Genomic DNA, 21897 nt, shown 5'->3' on the forward strand with positions numbered 1-21897 from the left:
ATACATTATGTCTTTAATATGTGAAAAACTAGCTTAGATTTTAGAGTTTTTATGACGTCAGATTAAAACCACCGGTATACCATTAATGCTTTTTAAGCAGGAGTTTCTCGGGCGTTTCGTAAGAACAATAAAACTGTTTTAATTATTAATGACTGAATATAAGTTTGTAAGTGGAATGCAGATTAAAGCGCACCTAAAACCCCCTGAAAAGTTGTATTTGTTGTATTTTTTACGGTTGTTACGGAACTGGTAGCGTACCTATGTTAATGTTATCCAGCCTACACAGTAGCTTTTAACATCTGGGCACTTAACCATGACTTAACGTCAGCACCAACACAAAAGCGGATCAATTGATTTCTTTCAGACTGCACAGATTAAATACGTCACAGATCAGGCATAACATCACGCAACACGGGAGCGAACTAGATATAAACCTTTGACAGATCGTGTGGGGTGCGAAAGCTACTTGACTACTTAACAGCAAATAGCTTGATTCGCATTTAATTCTAAGCTACTCGGTGCATAAAAGAAGGAATCATGAAGACTTTGGTTTTATACCTCTCGTTAATCTTTATGTGTTTGGCAAAGTCCTCCGCTGATCTCGTATCACAGCATTCCTTCTTTGCCCCTCTGGATGAAGACCAAAAAGTGAAGCTGTACTGGAATGTCAGCACTGCAAACAAAGAAATTTATTTTACTGTGGAAGCCCAGACAACTGGATGGGTCGGGTTTGGAATCTCCAGCGGCCAAGGCAAGATGAAAGGAGCTGATATTGTGATCGGCTGGGTGAAAGATGGAAAAGCTTTCTTTAAGGTAAAAATGTGCCTTAGAAATTTAACGCTTGGGTTAATTTATCGTTTATCGGTAGCGTGTAATTCGAATGACCATGCAGTTTTCCTACTCAAAGCGGTTAACGACGCAACAGGATCGAGGATGATTCATCCCCGGAGACTCATCGAGGTTCGTCGGGTTCGGGAGCACTATTTAATCGAGCAAGCCTCCAGTTTTTGCCGTTCGAATCGATCATTCGTTCCATTCGTGGCTGTAAATTATGCAGTACTTAGTCGTCATGGAACACTTCCTCAAGTACAATGCTGTTCGAACCTGACATCGAAGAGATGAAATCCTTTGTTTTCTTGTGACGGCGGGCTGCAGACGTCATGTATTTCGTAATCCGAGTCATTCCAAGCCGATTCCACTTCTGTTATTGTAACGGTATTGCCTATATCGAAAAACGTTTAAGTGGGATTCGTGGTCAGAAGAAGACATAGCTAGTAGAGGAGACTAACCGACTACTAACTATGAAGAAAACTTTTACGAGAAACCTTTCACGGGCTTCCTTACTGCCCTTACGGAAGCGACTAGACATCGGCGTTATCTTCGTTATGTTATGACGAATTTGGCGCTCTGTGAGCCCTAACCTGCGGGGTATTTGACTGTCTAATGCCAACATGGCGAGGAATTTGTGATTGTGTGTCCGCCGGCGACGTGGGGCGCTGGGAAGAAAACAAAAAGAAAACGCTGAGACACCTGAGAGTGGAAACGTTACTGTCAAGACTGATATTCTTTCAATTTTGCCCTCGCGCTTAATGACCCTTAATTAACAAAATATATCTACATGTATCTTAACAACCAAACTGTTTAGCACCTGCATGTAACGCGCAGTTAGCTGTGATATATATTCCAGACGTCTTCTTAGGAAAGATCAATCGATTTAACTGTTTTTTAACGTAAAGTAGTTTTGACAATGATGCACTAAAATCGATCGACAGAGGGTATCTGCATATCCAATCAAATTGCTCGTTTGCAAATAGTGACCCAGTGGCTTATGAAAAGACTTCTGAAAATGCTCAAGACAATCGTGCGTATGTACGCCAAATGACCTCACATCCATTTTTAACTGTATAGAAATTCAATTGAGAAACGTGCAAGATTCTATGATGAATCCTTTTACTCTTGAATTTGTCAAATAACACGATTTTTTAACCGTTAAATTGAATATTTGGTGGTATGATCCTGAATTTTCCTAAACTTTGCTAAAAAAACACTTTTTCACACTGCAGCAACATTTTGATATGAAAGATTCCGTGTAAAGATGTACAATATTTTACTTTGGTGCATGCGCCTATAGGCCAAAATTTGGACTTTTTTCACTGAACCGTTCCGATTTTTTTTCTTGCTCCTTTTCCTTCCGTTTTTTCGGCTTTTTAATTTTCGTTACTTTCTACTCCTCACATTCCTTCTTCTGGCCGAAAAAGTTTTGACGTAATTATTGGAAAAACCGAAAAAGGGGACCTTGATCAATTACAGGGGTATTGACCTGTTTATTAAGCACCGATTTTGCACCAAAAACGGATCGTGTTTTTCTTTGATTAGCTCTGTCAGAATGCAATCCTAGCTGTATCAGCTGCTTATCCCCAAAATCCACTCACGTTACAAGTGGTGCAATGACCGTGCTTCCAAACAGCGTCTGAATGCGCGTTTAGCAGTGAAAGGGTTAAAACGTTTGTCAGTTTACAGCATCTGCAATTCCATCGTTTTCAGGATCGTCATGATGCGGTTGGTCACGTGATGCCTCAGATAGATTCGCAGCAGGACTATGAGCTGATATCTCTGGTGGAGAATGGCGGGAAAACTATAATGAAGTTTAAACGAAAGTTTGAAACTTGCGATCCCCAGGACAACACAATTCAGGTAAACGTTCGCTTACTTTCTGTTTAGGTAATCATAAACATCAGCAATCGTGTGATATTTATTATTTTAATTGATTTTCCCTTTTTTACAGGAGGGAACGACCAAACTCATCTACGCATTCCATCCAGAAGATCCCTCCTCTGAGAATAATATCCCACCGCACGATTCCAAAAGCAAAGGAGCTCGAAGTACATTTCTACTCAATGGTGCTGCTAATGTGCCGAAACTGCCCGATGATACAAAGTCTTTCAACTTTACCGTCAACAAGGTAACATTGCTGAGACAAAAACAGCCGGCCAGTTTTCTTGGTTTAATTAAGACAAACATACTGCACAAGTGATCATTCCATTGGCATTACATTCCTTTACAGTTAAATCACCTGAGTGTGCTTTTTAGGTTGATTTAACGCAAACGTACGCCAAATAGTTTTTTAGAAAGTCTCTTTACTGGAAAGACTATGGAACATGTGTTTGCACCTAGAAAATATCTTTATTTCTACAAAGTAACACATAAAATTAAAGCTCTTTTGACAAAAGATAGTTTTTCTCTTATCCAGAGTTTTTCGAAGTTACTTCAAGAGGCATCTTAAATTAAGAATCAAGGAAAGGGTGAGGGTCGGAAACACTCAATGTCTTTAGAAGGAGAAGAAAAAAAATCTGTTTCATTCACTAAAACCATGATAAATTTATATTCTCATTTTTTGTCTGTTTTGTTTTTGTTGTTCTTTCTTTCTTTCTTTCTTTCTTTCTTTCTTTCTTTCTTTCTTTCTTTCTTTCCTTCTTTTTCTCTTTCTTTATTTCGTTCTTTCTTTCTTTCTTTCTTTCTCTCTTTCTTTATTTCGTTCTTCCTTTCTTTCTTTTTTTCTTTCTTTCTTCCTTCCTTTCTTTGTTTCTTTGTTTCTTCCTTCCTTTCTTTGTTTCTTTGTTTCTTTGTTTCTTTCTTTTCTCTCTCCCTTTCTTCCTTTCTTCTTCTTCTTCTTCTTCTTCTTCTTCTTCTTCTTCTTCTTCTTCTTCTTCTTCTTCTTCTCCTTCTCCTACTTTCTTCTCTTTCTTTCTCTCCCATAGACAGCGTTGCCAACTAAGCGAACAACATACTGGTATAACGTGTTTGAGTTTCCAAAGTTGCAGAAAAGACATGACATTATTGAGGTAAACGACTAACTTTCAGTTACAGTATTTCAATTCCCGCTCAGTTATTGCAAAAGCAGCGAAAGAAGGGGATTGCTTGACGTCTTTGCTTTTTGATACCTAAAACAACCAAGCTGTGGAGTTAATTCCTCTTAAAATATATTTTGCTGTTTACGTTATTATATTTTGTAGTATATAATAGTATGACTGGGTACCTCTCCTGAACGGACGCGTTTTCTGGTTGTAAGAGAGTCCCCTCACACAAAGGTAAACTTTACTTCGTAAAAACTATTTAATTTCGTTTCCTATTTCAGATCGATCCTATAATTCAGGAAGGAAATGAAGGAGTAGTTCACCATATGATTCTTTATGAGTGCAAAGATGATTTCCCGAGGAGTAACCTTAGCTATAAAGGTTTCCTGGGTTCTCCTGACATGCCGCCTGCTGTGGAGGAATGCGCTGGATATTCTATCTTTGCGGGTTGGGCGATTGGAGGACAGGTATCTATTACAAAACGTTGTGCAGTGTGTATGCAGTCTCATCCACACTAATGAACCTTCATCCATCCTCATACCCACACAGCGGTCTAACGCTGCGCGCGTGCGCAGTTCCTGTGCAATTTCCGCCAAAATTCTCCATACAAAAACTAACGCCGTCCCTTGACAGTTAAAGGTTTATACGCAGCTTATAGATGGGAATTTTGTTAATAAATGTCCACTGAGTTTCCCAGCTTGAAATTTTCTTTCAGCGCACTGTTTCTATAACAATTTCTTACAATAGTTTGCACACTTTCGATTCAAATTCTTAGAAAAGTTCGAGGCGGCAAAAACCGGACGTGACGTCAATTTTTGCGTTTAAACCGATGTGAAACTCGTACCTAGTGTCTTCGTTCCCATTGACCAGCGGTCGGGAAACGAGCGACCCTGAAAGGCTCTGATTGGAAGTTTGACTTCCGGTTGAATTGCGCAAGCTTAGCTTTCAAAAGAATGACTCAACGAACCTCTTGGTGTTTAATTTCAGCCATTTTTATTGTTGTCTAAACCAATCAAAGCGATTCTACAACGGAACTTTGGAGAGACGCTCGTTTCGTCAAGCTTGCGCAATGAGGAACGAGGACTCGAGGTACGAGATGACCTTCAGTCACCATCGTTACAACCACGCGTGTCCAGACCCGTCCCCAGTCCTATCGTTTTGTGCTATTGCAAGTTTCTCCTACTGCAGCCCCCGACAAAGTTCTGTCGCCCTCCCGTGCTAATAAAACCATTTTACCTGATCCACAGTCCTTCTATTTTCCTGAGCACGTGGGATTTTCTATCGGAGAACATGACAGCCCAAAGATTGCAGTCTTGGAAATCCACTATGATAATTATGAACAAAAAGCAGGTAAATTTTGCACGAAAAAAGAGTATTTTTAACTGCTTTTTTGTCCCGACATTGCACGGTTCTTTTTCCAGGCATCGTTGACAGTTCTGGATTTCGTTTTCACTATACAAGCCAACTAAGAAAGTATCAGGCTGCTATGTTATCTGCTGGATGGAGTGTGAGCACATCCATGGTTATTCCACCCTATCAAGCTAACTGGGAGACGGAGGGCTACTGTGTAGAAGAGTGCACGGCTGAGGTTTGTTTCGGAGTTTACTTTTATTATGAAATATTTAAGGAATAAAATGATGTTACTGAGTTGATTGTTGCCGCCACGATCGACGCGCGCCTGAAAGAAGTTTAACCACCTACCGGGTAGCCCAGTCGGTAGAGCGCAGGACTACCGTGCGGGAGGTCTCGGGTTCGAGTCCCAGACCGAACCAACACTCAGGGTCTTAAAATAACTGAGGAGAATATGGTGCCTTTGCAATAACATCTGCAAATGGCTAGATATTCTAGTCTTCTCGAATAAGGACGAAAAATCGTAAGCATCTTCAGTACTAGTGTTATGGTCAGCAGGGGACGAAAAAGAACCCACGCACTTATCGTTAAGAGTAGGGCATAAAGTTCCCGGTGTTGTGGTCTGGTCTTTGCCCGTTGTACTGTGCTTGATGTGAAATGCTCAGCGATATAAGCTTTGTAAACTACTCTACCATTTAAAAGTGATAAGGCGGCCCATTTATTGAATGTTCTGAGCTACGAAATTTCAGATTTTTGGCACTTGGTCGTAGCAATCTCATTCAGTCATGTTTTATATTCTTTTAATGCTGAATGCAAGCGTCCAGGCCATTGGTAAAGAATATTTGATCTTGGTCCATTTTCATTGCGATAGAGTAATCGCCAGCTAACAAAATGTATCAAAACCAACTTTACAGGTACGTTAAACCATTAGGTAGTAGTAGTAGTAGTAGTAGTAGTAGTAGTAGTAGTAGTAGTAGTAGTAGTAGTAGTAGTAGTAGTAGTAGTAGTAGTAGTAGTAGTAGTAGTAGTAGTAGTAGTAGTAGTAGTAGTAGTAGTAGTAGTAGTAGTAGTAGTAGTAGTAGTAGTAGTAGTAGTAGTAGTAGTAGTAGTAGTAGTAGTAGTAGTAGTAGTAGTAGTAGCAGTAGTAAGACCATTATATTTCATTACACAGGGTTTGAAAGGTTCAACATTACCTGGGGGAGGAATCCGGATATTTGCCGCTAATCTTCACACTCACTTGGCTGGTGAGAGGCAGCAAGCCAAAGTTTAGCTCATTTAGTTGTGCGACGTTTTTGCTACCAAACAGCACAGTCCACTTTTTTTTCTTTTCTGTTCTATGATTTGAATAAGCAAACCTCTCAAACAATAAGTTCCCCTCTCTATTAAAACCACCACCCCACCCCCAACCTCTCTCCCCCAACCCCGTCATATAAAAGAAGAAAGGAATCCACCGGGAGCTTTATAGAGCGTTTAAGGTAAATGCTAATATCTCCCGCTCTGATAAGTTGACTATTTCCTCTACAACAATATATGCTGTAAAATGTGAAATACATCACGTGAACAACATATAACTTTTTTTCCTTTGCATGCATTTTTTAAGGCCATGCAGCACGTACTCGGCATGTCAGGAAGGGAGTCGAGCTTCCAGAAATTATCAGAGACGATCACTATGACTTCAACTTTCAGGTGGGTCTCTTTTTTAGAGTTTAGTATCAATTTTTTTTTAATGAACGACTAATTGTAAACGCTAAAACGATCACAAGATAGTTTTCTCGCCAAAAACAAGAACATCAGCTTGAAACAGAGTGGTGTAAGAACCGACGAAAGAACTATTAGTGAGAGGGAAATGTCTTCAAGCGGAAGAGAAATTAAGGAGATTGAAGTGTTGCCTTGCGTGTATTTTTTCTGACATACCGTAAAATTCCGGTTATAAGCCCCCACCGCTTATAAGCCCCCCCCCCGGTTAAAGCTCCCTACCCCCCTCTGCCTTACGACAGTACTGAACAGGGCCAAATGTTGCTTTAGTAGACTTTTTTAACTTAAAGACGTTTTTCAATCAACGCTCCCGTGGCTCGTTTCGAAACGTTTTTTTTATTCCGCTTATAAGCCCTCTCGGATATAAGCCCTTCCGCTTATAAGCCCACCCAAACCCCCTTACGAAGTTGTATAAGCCCAGGGCTTATAACCGCAATTTTACAGTAAGCAAAAGGTCCTTGAAAGCGTCGACTGCTTGTAACTTGGCTAATATTCCCATGATAAACGAAAGAAATTGATGACAAATCTGGTAGCCTGTGTTTCTATTACTTCAGTAGCATTGCTGTTCATTTCACTGTGACATTAGCGTTTATTTCACTGTGGTTTTCACTGTTTCACTTGCGTTAATTTAACTATGCGATTCATGTTCTTCTTTTCTTTTCAATCAAAGGAGTTCCAGATTCCCAGCAAGGAAATAACGGTTATGCCGGTAAGAAAGCGTCACGGAAGATAGTAAAAAAATTGGACTTTTATTTTGTGTATCCTGTTTGTTTGTTTTTTTACTAGTAGCTGTGCTAGCTGTCATGATCGTCCAAACCATAAGGTCGGTTGCGGCACACGATGGTACTACCCAGGAAAATGAAGCAGAGAATACTGCCATACGCTATATCAGAAACTCATAAGGGTTAAACGTGTAAGGCGCGTTTACAGCGCTTGAATATTCAGTTGTGCCAAGTAACATATTGGAAACACGAAGACCTCGTACGCAAATACTTTACACACGCAAAACCCTTTTTAGTTACTTGAATTCCGACCTGAGCGCCGTACATTTCTTACAGAAACTAAAGAAATCCATTTTAATGAATAAAACATGGTATCCAAGAGGAGTTCTCCGGACTACTTAACGACGATAATACAGGAGAATTTATCGAAATTTAACCAAACTTCCATCGAGCGCGAGCTAGCGCGCGCTGTGAATTTAATCCAAATATTCCAATTTTGATTGGTTACTTTTTTCTCGTGATTTTCCATATGGAAACGAATGTACAAATGCTTTGTACAAAACGAATCATAGGGAGTTACACGTTTCAACCCTGGTTAATTTTCATGGGAGCAAACGCATTTTTATTTAATTTCTCCTCGAGATGTCTCCCCTTATGCCTTAAACCCAATTTGAATGGACAAAGCTGCACTGAGTGTCAAAGGTTTCCCTGGCAAGCTTTCTGCTTCGTGTCCAAAATCAAGCCTACATTTCTGCGTCTCAAGAACTGTGCGCTCATAGAAACCTCGGTCTCGTAGTCTGTTGTTAATTAGTAATTTACAGAGCGTGCTACAGATCCAAAACGCATAAAACGCGCAATCTGATTGGCTACACAGGTGCCGTCTATTTAACAATTATTCTACTCGCGCTTGTTGGATATGAGATCGTTATAGCCAACTCGGCGCTACGCGCCTCGTTGGCTATCTCCCATCTTATATCCAACGGGCGCTCGTGGAATAACTGTTAAATAGACGGCACCTGTGTAGCCAATCAGATTGCGCAATTTGCCAATAGACGGTAGCTGGGTTATGCCAACGGTCGATAGAACTCGATCGCGTGCGCGTTGTTCTTGAAAGAAAAATTCTTCTTGATTTTTTGGCTTTAAAATAACATAAAACTTCTTGCCCTCGTTTTCTCGTTTTCTTTGAGCAAACGTCAACCACGGAGTCTTAGTTAACTTGATTGTGAAGTGAACAGTATTTTTTCCTTTTTTTCAGGGAGATTCCTTAATAACAGTCTGCGACTATCGCTCAGATGAGAACATGATTAGAGTATGTTGAGTTGTGACCTTCTCCTTCCTCGAACAATTAATTGTATCAATACATTTAGTACTACAGACATGAAACTGTGAGTTTTGTTTCTCCAAGCCGCTCAGTGAACATCGATGATCGAGGAGAAACAATCTCACTATTTTCCATGGGGCCAGTAAGTAAGTGATTTGTAAGACCCCGCTACTGAAAATGAAAATTCTATTTTCTTTATTATTCACTACTGAATTTTCACGTCTGCCATAAAACTTCAAATATGACATGTGCGACACTTTGAGCTTTCGTATTTTGCGTTGAGATATCCTTCTATAAGTAAATTTAATTTTAACGTCACTCTGTTGACTCCCAAGGGCGCACAAAGCAATAAATAAAAAATTAGCTTTTCTACAATGTCAAAACGCCTTGCCTTCACTTGTTGTTTTGCTGCGAATTCAAGACGGACGTCCTGCTAAGAAAGATCTCTAAGAGCTTTAACTTTAAAAGCATGTCTAAAATGGTAAATTGTTCTTCAAACATGTCACAGTTTGAGTTCTTTAGATAAAGAGTTCTACAACGTAACTGCGTCTCTCTTTTTTTTTTTTATTAGGGTGGCCTGGGTACAAATGACGAGATGTGCCTTTCTTACCTTTACTACTACCCGAAAGTGAATTTAACAAGATGCTGGTCAAATCAGAGGCCTGCCATTAATAAGTTTTACGACAAATATGTCAAGTGAGTTTGTGTCAAACGACAGTTTATATTACTAGTTATGTAATTTGAGCAATCACCCCTCCCCCAGGGGGTAGAGGGTGGTGTGGGGAGGGGGTCAGCGTGAATGTGGGCTTGTTACTTACTGGATTACTTATGCCATCGCTTAAAAAGTAGAGTGGGCCGGTCTCTTAGATTTGCGCGTCATTGTATTTCATTTAACAACCTTAATTTAACAACTTTGGAAGTTACTGTTCTGCTTTCATTCTTAGCCCAGACCCTGCAGGGTTTAAGTGGACCGATAAGATGACGTCTGAACTACGTAAAATTTATCAAGACACAGACCAGATTAACGCATATTGCAGCGGCCGCAATAGCAAACCATTACCGGTGAGCAGTTAGTATTTAAAAGGGACTATGTCACGGAGATTTGGCAGATTTTTGGTCTAAGCTGTTCTGAAATTAGTGGAAGGCAACCTAACCCATAAAAAACAATATATTTGACCATCTAAAGGAAGATATAACCTTAATTTGTGGATAGAAATCAAGCTACGGCTATAAATATCGATTTTTTGAAGACGCACGGAAACATTTTGAAAACGTTTGCCTAAGGTTTTCAAATTTCAATCCGTTTCCACCCGCGCAATACGCAGCCAATAATGCTAGTTAACAGTTTCAGTGCTCTAATATAGCAATTTTTAATAAAAATGGACTATTATTTCTAGGTTTCAATAATCTGGTAAAATTCGTGACATAGTCCCTTTAACGATATCGAATCAAAGTTATGCTGAAAAAATGGCTACCTTGTCCTTCTCTGGCTGGAGCACATGGCGCATGGAGACTTAAATCGTTTTTTTTTACTTGCGAAGAGAACACGCTCCACGTTTTGCTGCCTAACCACCAAGCCCCACGCACCCTTTTTTACCCGCGAGATGCAGCTTTGCCTGGGGACGAGATAGTGATACTAGCTTGACAACCGGCGACAATTCCCTTGGTTATTTAGAAAATAAAATCGCAGTCAACATTTCGAGAAAGACGCTTCTTTTGACTGTCAAAACAATATTTGATAAACTTTGACTGCTACTTGTGACCTACGGATACATTTAGTTGTCATCAATCTATGGAAACGTTTTCTACATTCGTCAGTCAAATAGGGAAATAGGGCAGCGATTACTGCGCGCGTTTTATTTAATTTGTGCGGGTATATAACGTTTCACGGCAGCCATATTGATTTTTCCAAACAATAAATAGGAAATGTTTGCGTTGAAATACGATCGAACTCATTTCCCAAAGAAGAGGAATGTTTTGTCTGGGAATCAACACCAATATAGCGGCCGCGAAGACAAGCGAAAACGCTTTAAAAAAAATAACGCTACTGGAAACATCTCGTTTCCTGAGTTTTGTCAATTCTCCTCTTATAGGAGCCAAGTCTCAAGATAAATTCTTCTCAAAATTCTCTCCTAAATTCTTTCTTTGTCTTTCACAGGGTCTAGGGAAGAAATTGGTTTCCAAGCCAGTCATTAATTCTCCGTTGAAGAAAGAGTCGGAGTGTGAAGAGATAACAAGTTCCTGTGACAAACTGGCGTCACGCAGCTTTGTATTTGTGACAGTGGTGTTTATGTTGGTCTTCTCCTGCCTTTACTGATATGACGTCATAGGAACCAGGTCACAGATGGCGCATTTTGAGAAAATTTCACAAACGCGGAAACATTGTTTCCAAAAAGTTTTCTTTGATGCGCGCAAACGCAAAATATTTTTTGTGGAAGCAAAAATGATGCTTCTAGAAACATTTCGAGACATTTTTTGCTTCTCGAAAACAAAAATTGCTTCCGCAACAAATTTTGAGTGTACACGACAAGGAAACATTTTCTAGGGAGACAATGTTACCTCGTTTGCGGGGAGGGGAAGGTTGACGCAATACATCGTAATATTGCTATTTAGAAATCGCTTTTAGTACACAAGAAGATTTTTCATCCTTAGTTTTACAGTTAGATACATAGACAAGTCAAAACGAAGGCAGCCTTAAAAAGTTTCGAAATCAAAAGTATGATTTTGGTGTGTAAAACATCTTTTTTTTGTCAAAACAAAAGTCGAGTTTATTGTAACGTAACATGTGTCTATTCTCTCGACTTAATATTTACCAAGTGGACTCATTTATTCCTTTTTGAACAAAAGTTGTGTTTTCGACTTCGCATTTGTCAAATTCTCACGTGCCTGCCGCTTCGATCTGTATCTAACTGTGAAACTAAGGATGAAAAATCTTCTTGTGTACTAAAAGCGATATCTAAATAGCAATATTACGATGTATTGCGTCAACCTTCCCCTCCCCGCAAACGAGGTAACATTGTCTCCCTAGAAAATGTTTCCTTGTCGTGTACACTCAAAATTTGTTGCGGAAGCAATTTTTGTTTTCGAGAAGCAAAAAATGTCTCGAAATGTTTCTAGAAGCATCATTTTTGCTTCCACAAAAATATTTTGCGTTTGCGCGCACCAAAGAATGTCCAATGTGCAAAGCTTTTGGGTCTAGAGATCGACCATGAACTAACATTTATCCCTCATGTGGACAAAATATGTATAAAACTTTCGCAGCGGATAGGAATTTTAAAGAGGATCAAATGCTACTTACCTCTAAAACATAGACTACTTTACTATAACACCATGATTAGACCGATTATTGATTACGTGAGCGTGGTTTGGACCAGCTGTGATAAACATACCCTCACACGTGTTCTAAAACTGCAGAAGAGGGCTGCAAGAGTAATTCTAGATGCTGATCGCCAAGCGAACTCTGTCAAACTGTTTAATAGACTTAACTGGATACCATTTACCGAACAGGCTAAACTAACTAAGTGCTGTATTATATACAAGCGTTTACAGGGGCATGTACCCATCTATCTGAAAAGCTTACTTAAGCTTACTAGCGAGACTCATTCACGAAATACAAGATATGCCAACTTTAATATTGTTCATCCAGTTATAAAACGATTAACTGAAGGTGGCAGAACTTTTACCGTGACTGCTTGTAAAGAATGGAACAGCCTACCCCTATCTATGCGAAAATTGTCAACAATTAAAGCTTTTAGGAACTCTCTTTGGAAGAGAATTTTTAAAGAACAGCAGTTTTTAAATCATTTTATTCTGTAATTTAGTTACACTTTTACTCTTTTTACCTTTTTAATATTTTATCTCGTATTTCTTGTATTTTTATTCGTAATATTTCATAGTTTATCCATAGTTTTAATATTCGTATTGTTCTGAGTATTTTTATATTTTATTGTAAATAATTATTGAGGGCCACTGGTTTGTTAGTGTTTTTATGCTATTTTAGTGCTACCCTCATTAAATAAAGACTTTACCTTACCTTATTTTATGATGTGGATATTTAATTTTGTCCGCAACGAAACGCCATAGGCTAGACTTGATTAAATATATATGTGGTAATTATTTTAATTTCATACATGTTTCAACTGCATAGCTGCTGCATAGGTTTTTAAGGTTAAGGGCCATCGCCAAGTTGTTTTAACATTGAGCACTGGAGAGCATACAGTCATTCGACAGATTTGTGAGCACATGAGCTGAAAGCGTCTTAGCTGCGCTGCACGAACTGTTAAGCAGTTTCCAAGTTTTATGGCTTCAAACTCGATTAATAAGTAGTACCAATGTATCAATTTATGTTGCACGTAACAATGTATTTCAGTCGGTATAGTGTTAAAACTTTGGAAATGTTAACGTTGCCTAAACTACACGAAAGTAGGATCATCAAGCATATTGTAAGTGGTGTGCTGCAAACGTACTGTAGAAAGTGTAACGGCAAAAACAGTAAATATTTTTTTATTAATACAAGATTGTTTTCAGATCCTAGTAGCTCGCAGGTAGCCAAGCTATTCTGTGCGAGCTAATACTCGACTACATCGAGACGTAACATCAAGCAGCTTTCCAAACCGTAGATATAGTGTACTTTAAGGATTTTGTAAGAAGTGTATTGTCTAGCAAGTTAATATTGTTTTTGTAGGTAGTTTTCTACGCGTGGAAATAAAAAATATATAAAGAAAAGTGGTCATCTGCGTGGACCTGTATTTTACCCGGGCTTCATGAGCATAAAATTTTGAAGCCTCGTCATTTACTAGCAACAACAACACCCGCGGGAGGGGGGGGGGGGAGCACTCCCTATATTGGCCTATACGGAGAGGCTCCGCCCGAAAGGGGTACCTTTTTCATGCTTCAGGTATATAAAAGGGTAGGGATATCGCTCATTTAGTTATTTTAAAAGGCCTTTAATTAAAATATTTCGAACAGACGCACCTTATGGAGGTATCATTCAAATTTATTAAGCGCTACATAAAAATGGCATCAAGACTTCCTGTTTTAGGCATTTGTCCTGTCTTTTCGATATATAAAAGGGGTACCTTTTTCAGTAAAAGGTATACGAAAGGGGTGCCTTTTCTGTCAAAATGGTATATAAAAGGGTAAGGGGTTGGACTTCGGGGCGGAGCCTCCCCGTACAAAACGCTTTTGAGTAGCCCACCGGGCAGCAACAAGCTTTATTTGTTGACTACATAGGAATTTGGTAGCTACTTAAAAGCTACTTAAATGTAATTACATATTATTTCATTAACTAAGATCTAGTAAAGAAGAAAATAACATAACAAAAATAAATAAATAAATAAGATTAAACATAAACGAATAACTAACAGAAATTGTTCATTTTAGCTGTTCGAAGTGGTGATCATTGTAACGAGATTGTCTCTCAATTCAAAGCATGCCGAGATAAATGAAATTAGCTGAATGATTACAAAGTAGTCAGTGGAATTCATAAGATGTGATATTAGTGTTTCGGTAGTCGTAGTAATGGGAGTTTGGATTCTATTTTAGAGAAGAATATGTCTCGTACCTGAAAATAAGCTGGGCAATCTAACAAAAAGTGAGTTTCATCTTCAATTTTGTTGCAGTTGCAGAAGTTGCATAGTCCTTCATTTCGAGGTATATTGTCGAGCCCCTCCCAGGGGTTTTAGGGAACAAGGGAACTGGAGCATTTATTTTCAGGGAACGGGGGAGATTTTTAAATTATTTTCAGGGAACAAAGGAACTCTTGGGTAGATTGTTGGGAACAAGCCAACACCAATCTACTTTCAAAACTATATATATTTTTATTTTTCTGAGCCCCTAAAATATAAAATATATTACGTACTTGAGTGTCAGGCAAGATTATTTCGAGAAGATTATTATTGCGAGCTGCACAAGGCATCTTGGGAATGTTTGTAATGATGTTTCAAAAAATTGACAGGCCTATCACGACTCCTCGTATCAAGGAAAGTGGCTCAACTTCAATAAAAATAGGCTTTGTTTTACGACCTGAAAAGGCCCCTGCATGGCCATTTTTGAACAACGGCGGTAACAGCTTCTAAATACTCGCGGGAGTTTTTGAAAGTATTATTACCATACGAGCGTGAGATTTGAACGATCGGCAAGACCTAAGGGTAAACAAATTTTACCCAGGGGAGGTAGTACTTGTATAGTTTGTTCGGTGCAAATAGTTTCTCTCGGGTGGCTAGTAGGGCAAATGTTGCAATCAAAAGTAAAAGCTGCCTTGTGGCTGACAAGTATGCCATCGGCATTTGATGTCCATAGCGTTGTTTCGCGTCTTCACAAATATGAATAAAGAGTTTAGTGCGATTTCATTTTTAAAGCTTTAGTTCGCGTCTTCACAACTGAAATAAAAGTTAAGCGAGATTTCATGTGCAATGCCTTAGTTCGCATCTTCACAGGGGACCCAGACAAACTGTTTGTGTATGGACTGTGCACATTTACATTTTTATAGAGAATGTATGGAATTTACCGAATGGTTTGTAAAATTGCGTACAATGGTGCAAAACATTAACAAATTTGTGCTGAATAAAGTGTTAAGTTCCTACCTTTTGTGTAGTGTCGTTCTTTTGGCTCGAAATGGCGAATTTGAGTCGATTGAAGGGTATTTTGCTTTCGCTGCTTACTATACATCTAATTATATGGAAAGGGTGGAAACTCCAACAGCTCAAAGTAGAACACTTCCAGCGCCTAGCCGATTTTCGACCTGATAATCCCATCGCACAGCTTTCAAACTACGCACCAGAAAATAGGAAGGCTTGACGAATCTTCTCGTATCATTTGATCGAAAATTTATCCAAACGGTCCGGAACAAGCCCTCAAACGAAAACGGGTATCCAAAAATTTAAAGCCGTCCGAATGCGTAGCACCAATTTGTGGTGCCGAAGGGAAACGCTATTCCCCAGCTTCTTTGTGATTGGATACAATTGAACAATGGTCGTTCAAGATTTTGTTTCGTGGATAGGGAGGCAAAGGCAAAACCAATACTCAATAGTATAGGGAGTGACGTCAATAGTGCGACACAACCTTAGGACCCTCGCGCAAAATATGGCAATTATGACGGCGATGCCGAAAGCGACGCATTAACATTTAAATATGCGTCGTTGTAACTTGTCAGTGTGGCGAAGTAATTATGAAATATTCATACTGACTTAAGAAACGAGTAAGTACCTACATCTAGTCGGTATGAGTTCATTTTTAAAGCTAGCTAGCTTCAAATAAAAGTCAGCGCTCATTTTTCAAAGAAAAAAATATTTTACAGCCCTAAAAAATATCAGGCTTTAGTCATCTCACCTAGTTGTTTTACAGAGATTGCAAAACAATACACCCACATGTGAAACTCTCGTGCAAAACCGTTGTTGTGATTTGCTATTCTTTTGTTAAGGTCCAGCTGTATGGGAAAACCCCGCGAAGTTCCATCACGACTTTCGTAGCGCAGAAAATGTAGGCGATCGCGAGTTTGCGGAAAAGTGGGATTTTTTCGCGACATACGAATATGGCAAGGTACTCGTGTTTGAGTTCCTTTATTTTTCTTTCTGTTTTTGATGTTTTAAACATTTATGGCTGCAATCACCGAAATATATAGTCCTCATTTTCTAGGTTCGAAACCTTAACTTCTGAACAATCTGAAATCCTACACATAGCCGAAGCTGGGCACAATATTCTTGTAACTGGAGAGGGAGGAACAGGGAAATCTTTTGTGGTGAAGGCTATCAACAGTTGACTGCTAAAGCAAGGGAAAAAGGTTTTCATTGTTTGTGGGAGCGGTGTTTCGGGAAGAGTGTATTTGGAAGTAAATAGGCGCACTCCTTTTACTTCGACGCATACAAGTTACAACGACGCATATTTATTATGATACTGCATCGCTTCCGGCATCACCATAGTAATTGCCATTTGCGCGAGGGTCCTAAGGTTGTGTCGCACTATTGACGTCACTCCCTATACTATTGAGTATTGGCTTTGCCTTTGCCTCCCTATCCACGAGACAAAATCTCTAACGACCATTGATCAATTGTATCCAATCACAAAGAGGTTGGGGAATAGCGTTTCCCTTCGGCACCACAAATTGGTGCTACGCATTCGGACGGCTTTAAATTTTTGGATACCCGTTTTCGTTTGAGGGCTTGTTCCGGACCGTTTGGATAAATTTTCGATCAAATGATACGTGAAGATTCGTCAAGCCTTCCTCTTTTCTGGTGCGTGGTTTGAAAGCTGTGCGATGGGATTATCAGATCGAAAATCGGCTCGGCGCTGGAAGTGTTCTACTTTGGAGCTGTTGGAGTTTCCACCCTTTCCATATAATTAGATGTATAGTAAACAGCGAAAGCAAAATACCCTTCAATCGACTCAAATTCGCCATTTCGAGCCAAAAGAACGACACTACACAAAAGGTAGGAAATTTAACATTTATTCAGCACAAATTTGTTAATGTTTTGCACCATTGTACGCAATTCTACAAACCATTCGGTAAATTCCATACATTCTCTATAAAAATGTAAATGTGCACAGTCCATACACAAACAGTTTGTCTGGGCCCCCTGTGGCATCTTCACAACGAATCAAAGTTAAGCGGGATTTCCCGTTCAATGCTTTAGTTCGCGTCTTCGCAACAAATAAAAAGCGGGATTTCATATTCAAAGCTTTAGTTCGCGTCTTGACAATCGATCACAACAAATAAAAAGCGGGATTTCATATTCAAAGCTTTAGTTCGCGTCTTCACAACAACAAAAAAAAAACGGGATTTTATGTTCAATGCTTTAGTTCGCTTCTTCATAACAAATAAAAAGTTAAGCGGGATTTCATGTTCAAAACTTTAGTTCGCGTCTTCACAAACACGCAACCAAGAACCCAGGAGAATCCGAAGGCATACACGTCCATCCCGTATGTGAAAGGAGTGTCGGAGCGCGTTCGACGGATTTTGAACCGCGAAAACATCAAGACAGCGTTCAAACCAGTACGAACGTTAGGAAATATCTTCAAAAAGCCCAAGGACCGACCGAATAAAGAGCGGTTGAAAGGAATTGTATACAAAGTGACTTGCAGGACATGCTCATTTGCATACGTTGGGGAAAACAAAAGAAGCTGGAAATCGCGAGGAGCCGAACACAAGCCCGGAACAAACGGAAATATCAACTCCACGATTAAACAACATGCAGAAATCGGCCACGACATACATCCAAGTTACGCCGAAATTCTTAAAACAGGTGTAAGCAGCAAGAACAAAAGACTGTTTCTGGAGTCTTTACATTCTTTCCTCGACAAAAACACTATAAACGAAAGAGCGCCCTTCCCAAGGGTTTACGCATCGCTAGTTGCTCCCCAGGGGGGCAACGAACAATAACGTCAATGCAACTTATTAGAATTCTGCGAACCTTGCAAAATTCATCATTCTCTGAAGAAGACCGCAGAAGGCGATCGAAAATTTAGAGTATCCTTTTATATTTTTAGATCTGTTTAAACCATTTTTTTACATTTTAAGCTATGACCACAGATCGCTCCAGCAGTTTTAATAAATAAAAAGTTAAGCGGGATTTCATGTTCAAAGGCTTTAGTTCGCGTCTTCATAACAAATAAAAAGCGGGATTTCATGTTCAGAGCTTTAGTTCGCGTCTTCACAACAAATAAAAAGCAGGATTTTTATGTTCAAAGCCTTAGTTCGCGTCTTCACAACAAATAAAAAGCGGGATTTCATGTTCAAAGCTTTAGTTCGCGTCAGTCTTCAAAACAAATAAAAAGCGGGAATTTATGTTCAATGCTTTACTTCGCTTCTTCATAACAAATAAAAAGTTAAGCGGGATTTCATGTTCAAAGGCTTTAGTTCGCGTCTTCACAACAAATAAAGAGTTAAGCGGGATTTCATATTCCAAGCTTTAGTTCGCGTCTTCGCAACAAATAAAAATCGGGATTTCATATTCCAAGCTTTAGTTCGCGTCTTCGCAATAAATAAAAAGCAGGATCTCATATTCAAAGCTTTAGTTCGTGTCTTCACAACAAATAAAATGCAAGATTTTATGTTCAATGCTTTAGTTCGCTTCTTCATAACAAATAAAAAGTTAAGCGGGATTTCATGTTCAAAACTTTAGTTCGCGTCTTCACAACAAATAAAGAGTTAAGCGGGATTTCATATTCAAAGCGTTAGTTCGCGTCTTCACAACAAATAAAAAGCGGGATTTCATATTCCAAGCTTTAGTTCGCGTCTTCGCAACAAATAAAAAGCGGGATTTCATATTCCAAGCTTTAGTTCGCGTCTTCGCAACAAATTAAATAAAAAGCGGGATTTCATATTCAAAGCTTTAGTTCGCGTCTTCACAACAAATAAAAAGCGGGATTTAATGTTCAATGCTTTCGGTTCGCTTCTTCATAACAAATAAAAAGTGAAGTGGGATTTCATGTTCAAAGGTTTTAGTTCGCGTCTTCACAACAAATAAAAAGCGGGATTTCATATTCCAAGCTTTAGTTCGCGTCTTCGCAACAAATAAAAAGCGGGATTTCATATTCAAAGCTTTAGTTCGCGTCTTCACAACAAATAAAAAGCGGGATTTAATGTTCAATGCTTTCGGTTCGCTTCTTCATAACAAATAAAATGTGAAGCGGGATTTCATGTTCAAAGCTTTTAGTTCACGTCTTCGCAACAAATAAAAAGCGGGATTTGATTTTATGTTCAATGCTTTACTTAGCTTCTTCATAACAAATTAAAAGGTAAGCGGGATTTCATGTTCAAAGGCTTTAGTTCGCGTCTTCATAACAAATAAAAAGCAGGATTTCATGTTCAAAGCCTTAGTTCACGTCTTCACAACATATAAAAAGCGGGATTTCATGTTCCAATTCTTTTATAACAAAGCTACTCCAAAGTTAGCTGAAAAGAGCGAATTTGGCAAACTTTATAAGCAAGAAGTACAGTAATCGGTAGTGCCTTCCCTGAAACCACAAAACTGCAAAAAGGCCGCCCACAGTTAACTCAACAACGCAAAACAAAAGGATTGATGCGAAAACGTTATTTCAAAATACTTGTAAAAGGTACAACAAGAGTGACTTAATGAAGAAGAAAAGCAGCAAATATTTACGGGAAGACACGAAAACTAACACGATTAATGCATTCATTGTACAACATAAAATTAGGCTCAACACTTCAGTAAAGTTGGTACCTTTCAGTCTTGGTCTTGTCCTTTCATACATCAATTAACTTGTTAGACTCTCAGCTCACTTTCGTTTCAGTTTCAGCAATGAATAAAATACTTAGTAGTCTTGATGACAGCCGTGGGGCCGTAAACATGTAAGCTTAAGCCCGCGACACACGAGGCGATTTTATTCGCCGATCGCGGCAAATTTAATTGATAAGGGCTTGCACGCGCTATGTTATAAAACATTCCATCGCGCACTGATGTTTCGCTTTCCGTGCATGAAAACTTTTTTTTTTCCCAGGATAGCTGCTGGCCAATGCGGTCCTTTTGCTGGTGAGAAATTCGGACGAGAGTGAGCGTCATAAAGTCTTCTTGGCCACGTTTATTTGCCAGCCCAGTTTCTGCTGTTAGAAAAGGATTTGTTTGAAGCGGTTGAAAAGATGGGATTCTGTTGAGCCAACCGAGGAACAAACTTCGAAACCACCGAAAATTTAGCAAACACAAAAAACATTATCGGCTAGCTCAATAAACCATTTCACAAAGACGTTTACATCACTCTGTTGCTTTATTTCACGAGTCCAATGTAGAGTTGACAAAATCGGTTGAGAATTATTTCAATTATTTTTGCCTTGGTCATGCTTTGTGTGCTTTTTCGCGTACTTAGCAGCTTTTTTAGCGTACTTAGCAGCTTTTGTTTTTTAGCTTTGCACGTTTCTTTGTTCTGCTGCGCACGCTTTATTGTGTTAGTGTGTCCTGTGAAACAAAAAATCAGTAATGAGGCAAGTTTCTGAACACGCTTATAGCGTGCTAAAATCGAAATATTTTGTTTTAAAGTGGAAGCGTGTTGTGAGCGTGCTTTCACCTTTGTCCCTGTTTTCCCGTGGAGGGTCACATTTATAACAAACTCATTGTTAGTTAGGACTCGGTTTGCAGTATTAACCGTTTGTCGTATTTACTAAGTGCGGCCATGTTATGTATCACTGAAATTCAAATGTCAACAAAAGTCCTCTCTTGACTTAATAAATTATCTATAAAAGTAGCCATGAACATACCTGCTTCGGTCATCTCTACTTGGAACCCAAAAGAGCTCAAAAGTAAACAAAGCACTTGATCACTAGAAGCCTTTTTACTCTTCTTAATGGAAACATTACAATTCCTTGGCAGGTAATATGTTGCTATGCGATATAAATCTCCTTTCAGAAATTTACCAGAATGATTATTCATTCGACTTAAAACCGTAAAAGGATATCGCCGCCAACCTTAAAAAAAAAAATTGTGATTTGCAATCGTGAAACATTTTCCCAGTTTCTAAATAGTAGGTTTTATTTCAAATAATTTATTACACCCGGTTTCGTTAGAAAAACAACATTGATCGCCTTTCATTTCGTGATCTGTCATGGTGAACAATTAGCGCCATGTCATGTGAGACAATTCAGATAAACGTTTCGTCTGCTTAGGATAAAGTATTTTCCTTAAAAGTCAGTTTAGTTGACATTAACTGTCATTTTCATTTACTATGTGCTTTAAACAGTCACGTTATGTATCCTTGAATTTAAGATGTCAACAAAAGCCTTCTGAACTTAACTAATGATATTCGTAGGTAACAACTGGCACCCCTGCTTCGTCATCATTACTTCGTAGTGTTTGTTAATTTATTTTTAAAAAATGAAATTTTTTAGCGTTATTTTCGCTTTGTTTTTGCCTTTAATTTGAGTTTCAAAATACAAAAATAATTGCTA

The 21897-nt window shown here is 38.9% G+C and overlaps 1 protein-coding gene across 1 annotated transcript; it reads left to right on the forward strand.

The window, feature by feature from the left end:
* Positions 1-418: 418 nt before the first annotated feature.
* LOC144649340 (DBH-like monooxygenase protein 1) lies at positions 419-13201 on the forward strand. Its single transcript, XM_078508828.1, has 14 exons — positions 419-813; positions 2545-2694; positions 2786-2962; positions 3759-3842; positions 4136-4321; positions 5102-5204; positions 5276-5442; positions 6376-6448; positions 6805-6890; positions 7630-7668; positions 8937-8990; positions 9574-9698; positions 9947-10064; positions 11161-13201. Exons 1-14 carry the CDS (start codon positions 538-540, stop codon positions 11317-11319), a joined length of 1797 nt encoding a protein of 598 aa, XP_078364954.1. The 5' UTR covers positions 419-537; the 3' UTR covers positions 11320-13201.
* Positions 13202-21897: the final 8696 nt, after the last annotated feature.

The sequence above is a fragment of the Oculina patagonica genome, chromosome 4 (genome assembly GCF_052425735.1).
Source record: "Oculina patagonica isolate OP01 chromosome 4, crgOcupat, whole genome shotgun sequence".
Classification (NCBI taxonomy): Eukaryota; Metazoa; Cnidaria; class Anthozoa; order Scleractinia; family Oculinidae; genus Oculina; species Oculina patagonica.

What these genes read in the sequence shown, in the direction of transcription:
- LOC144649340 (XM_078508828.1), top strand. Translation starts at nt 538, where the DNA reads ATGAAGACTTTGGTTTTATACCTCTCGTTAATCTTTATGTGTTTGGCA. An exon ending in TAGAAGAGTGCACGGCTGAG is followed by an intron (nt 5,443 to 6,375) that starts GTTTGTTTCGGA and finishes TTCATTACACAG; the next exon opens with GGTTTGAAAGGTTCAACATT. An exon ending in TCTTCACACTCACTTGGCTG is followed by an intron (nt 6,449 to 6,804) that starts GTGAGAGGCAGC and finishes GCATTTTTTAAG; the next exon opens with GCCATGCAGCACGTACTCGG.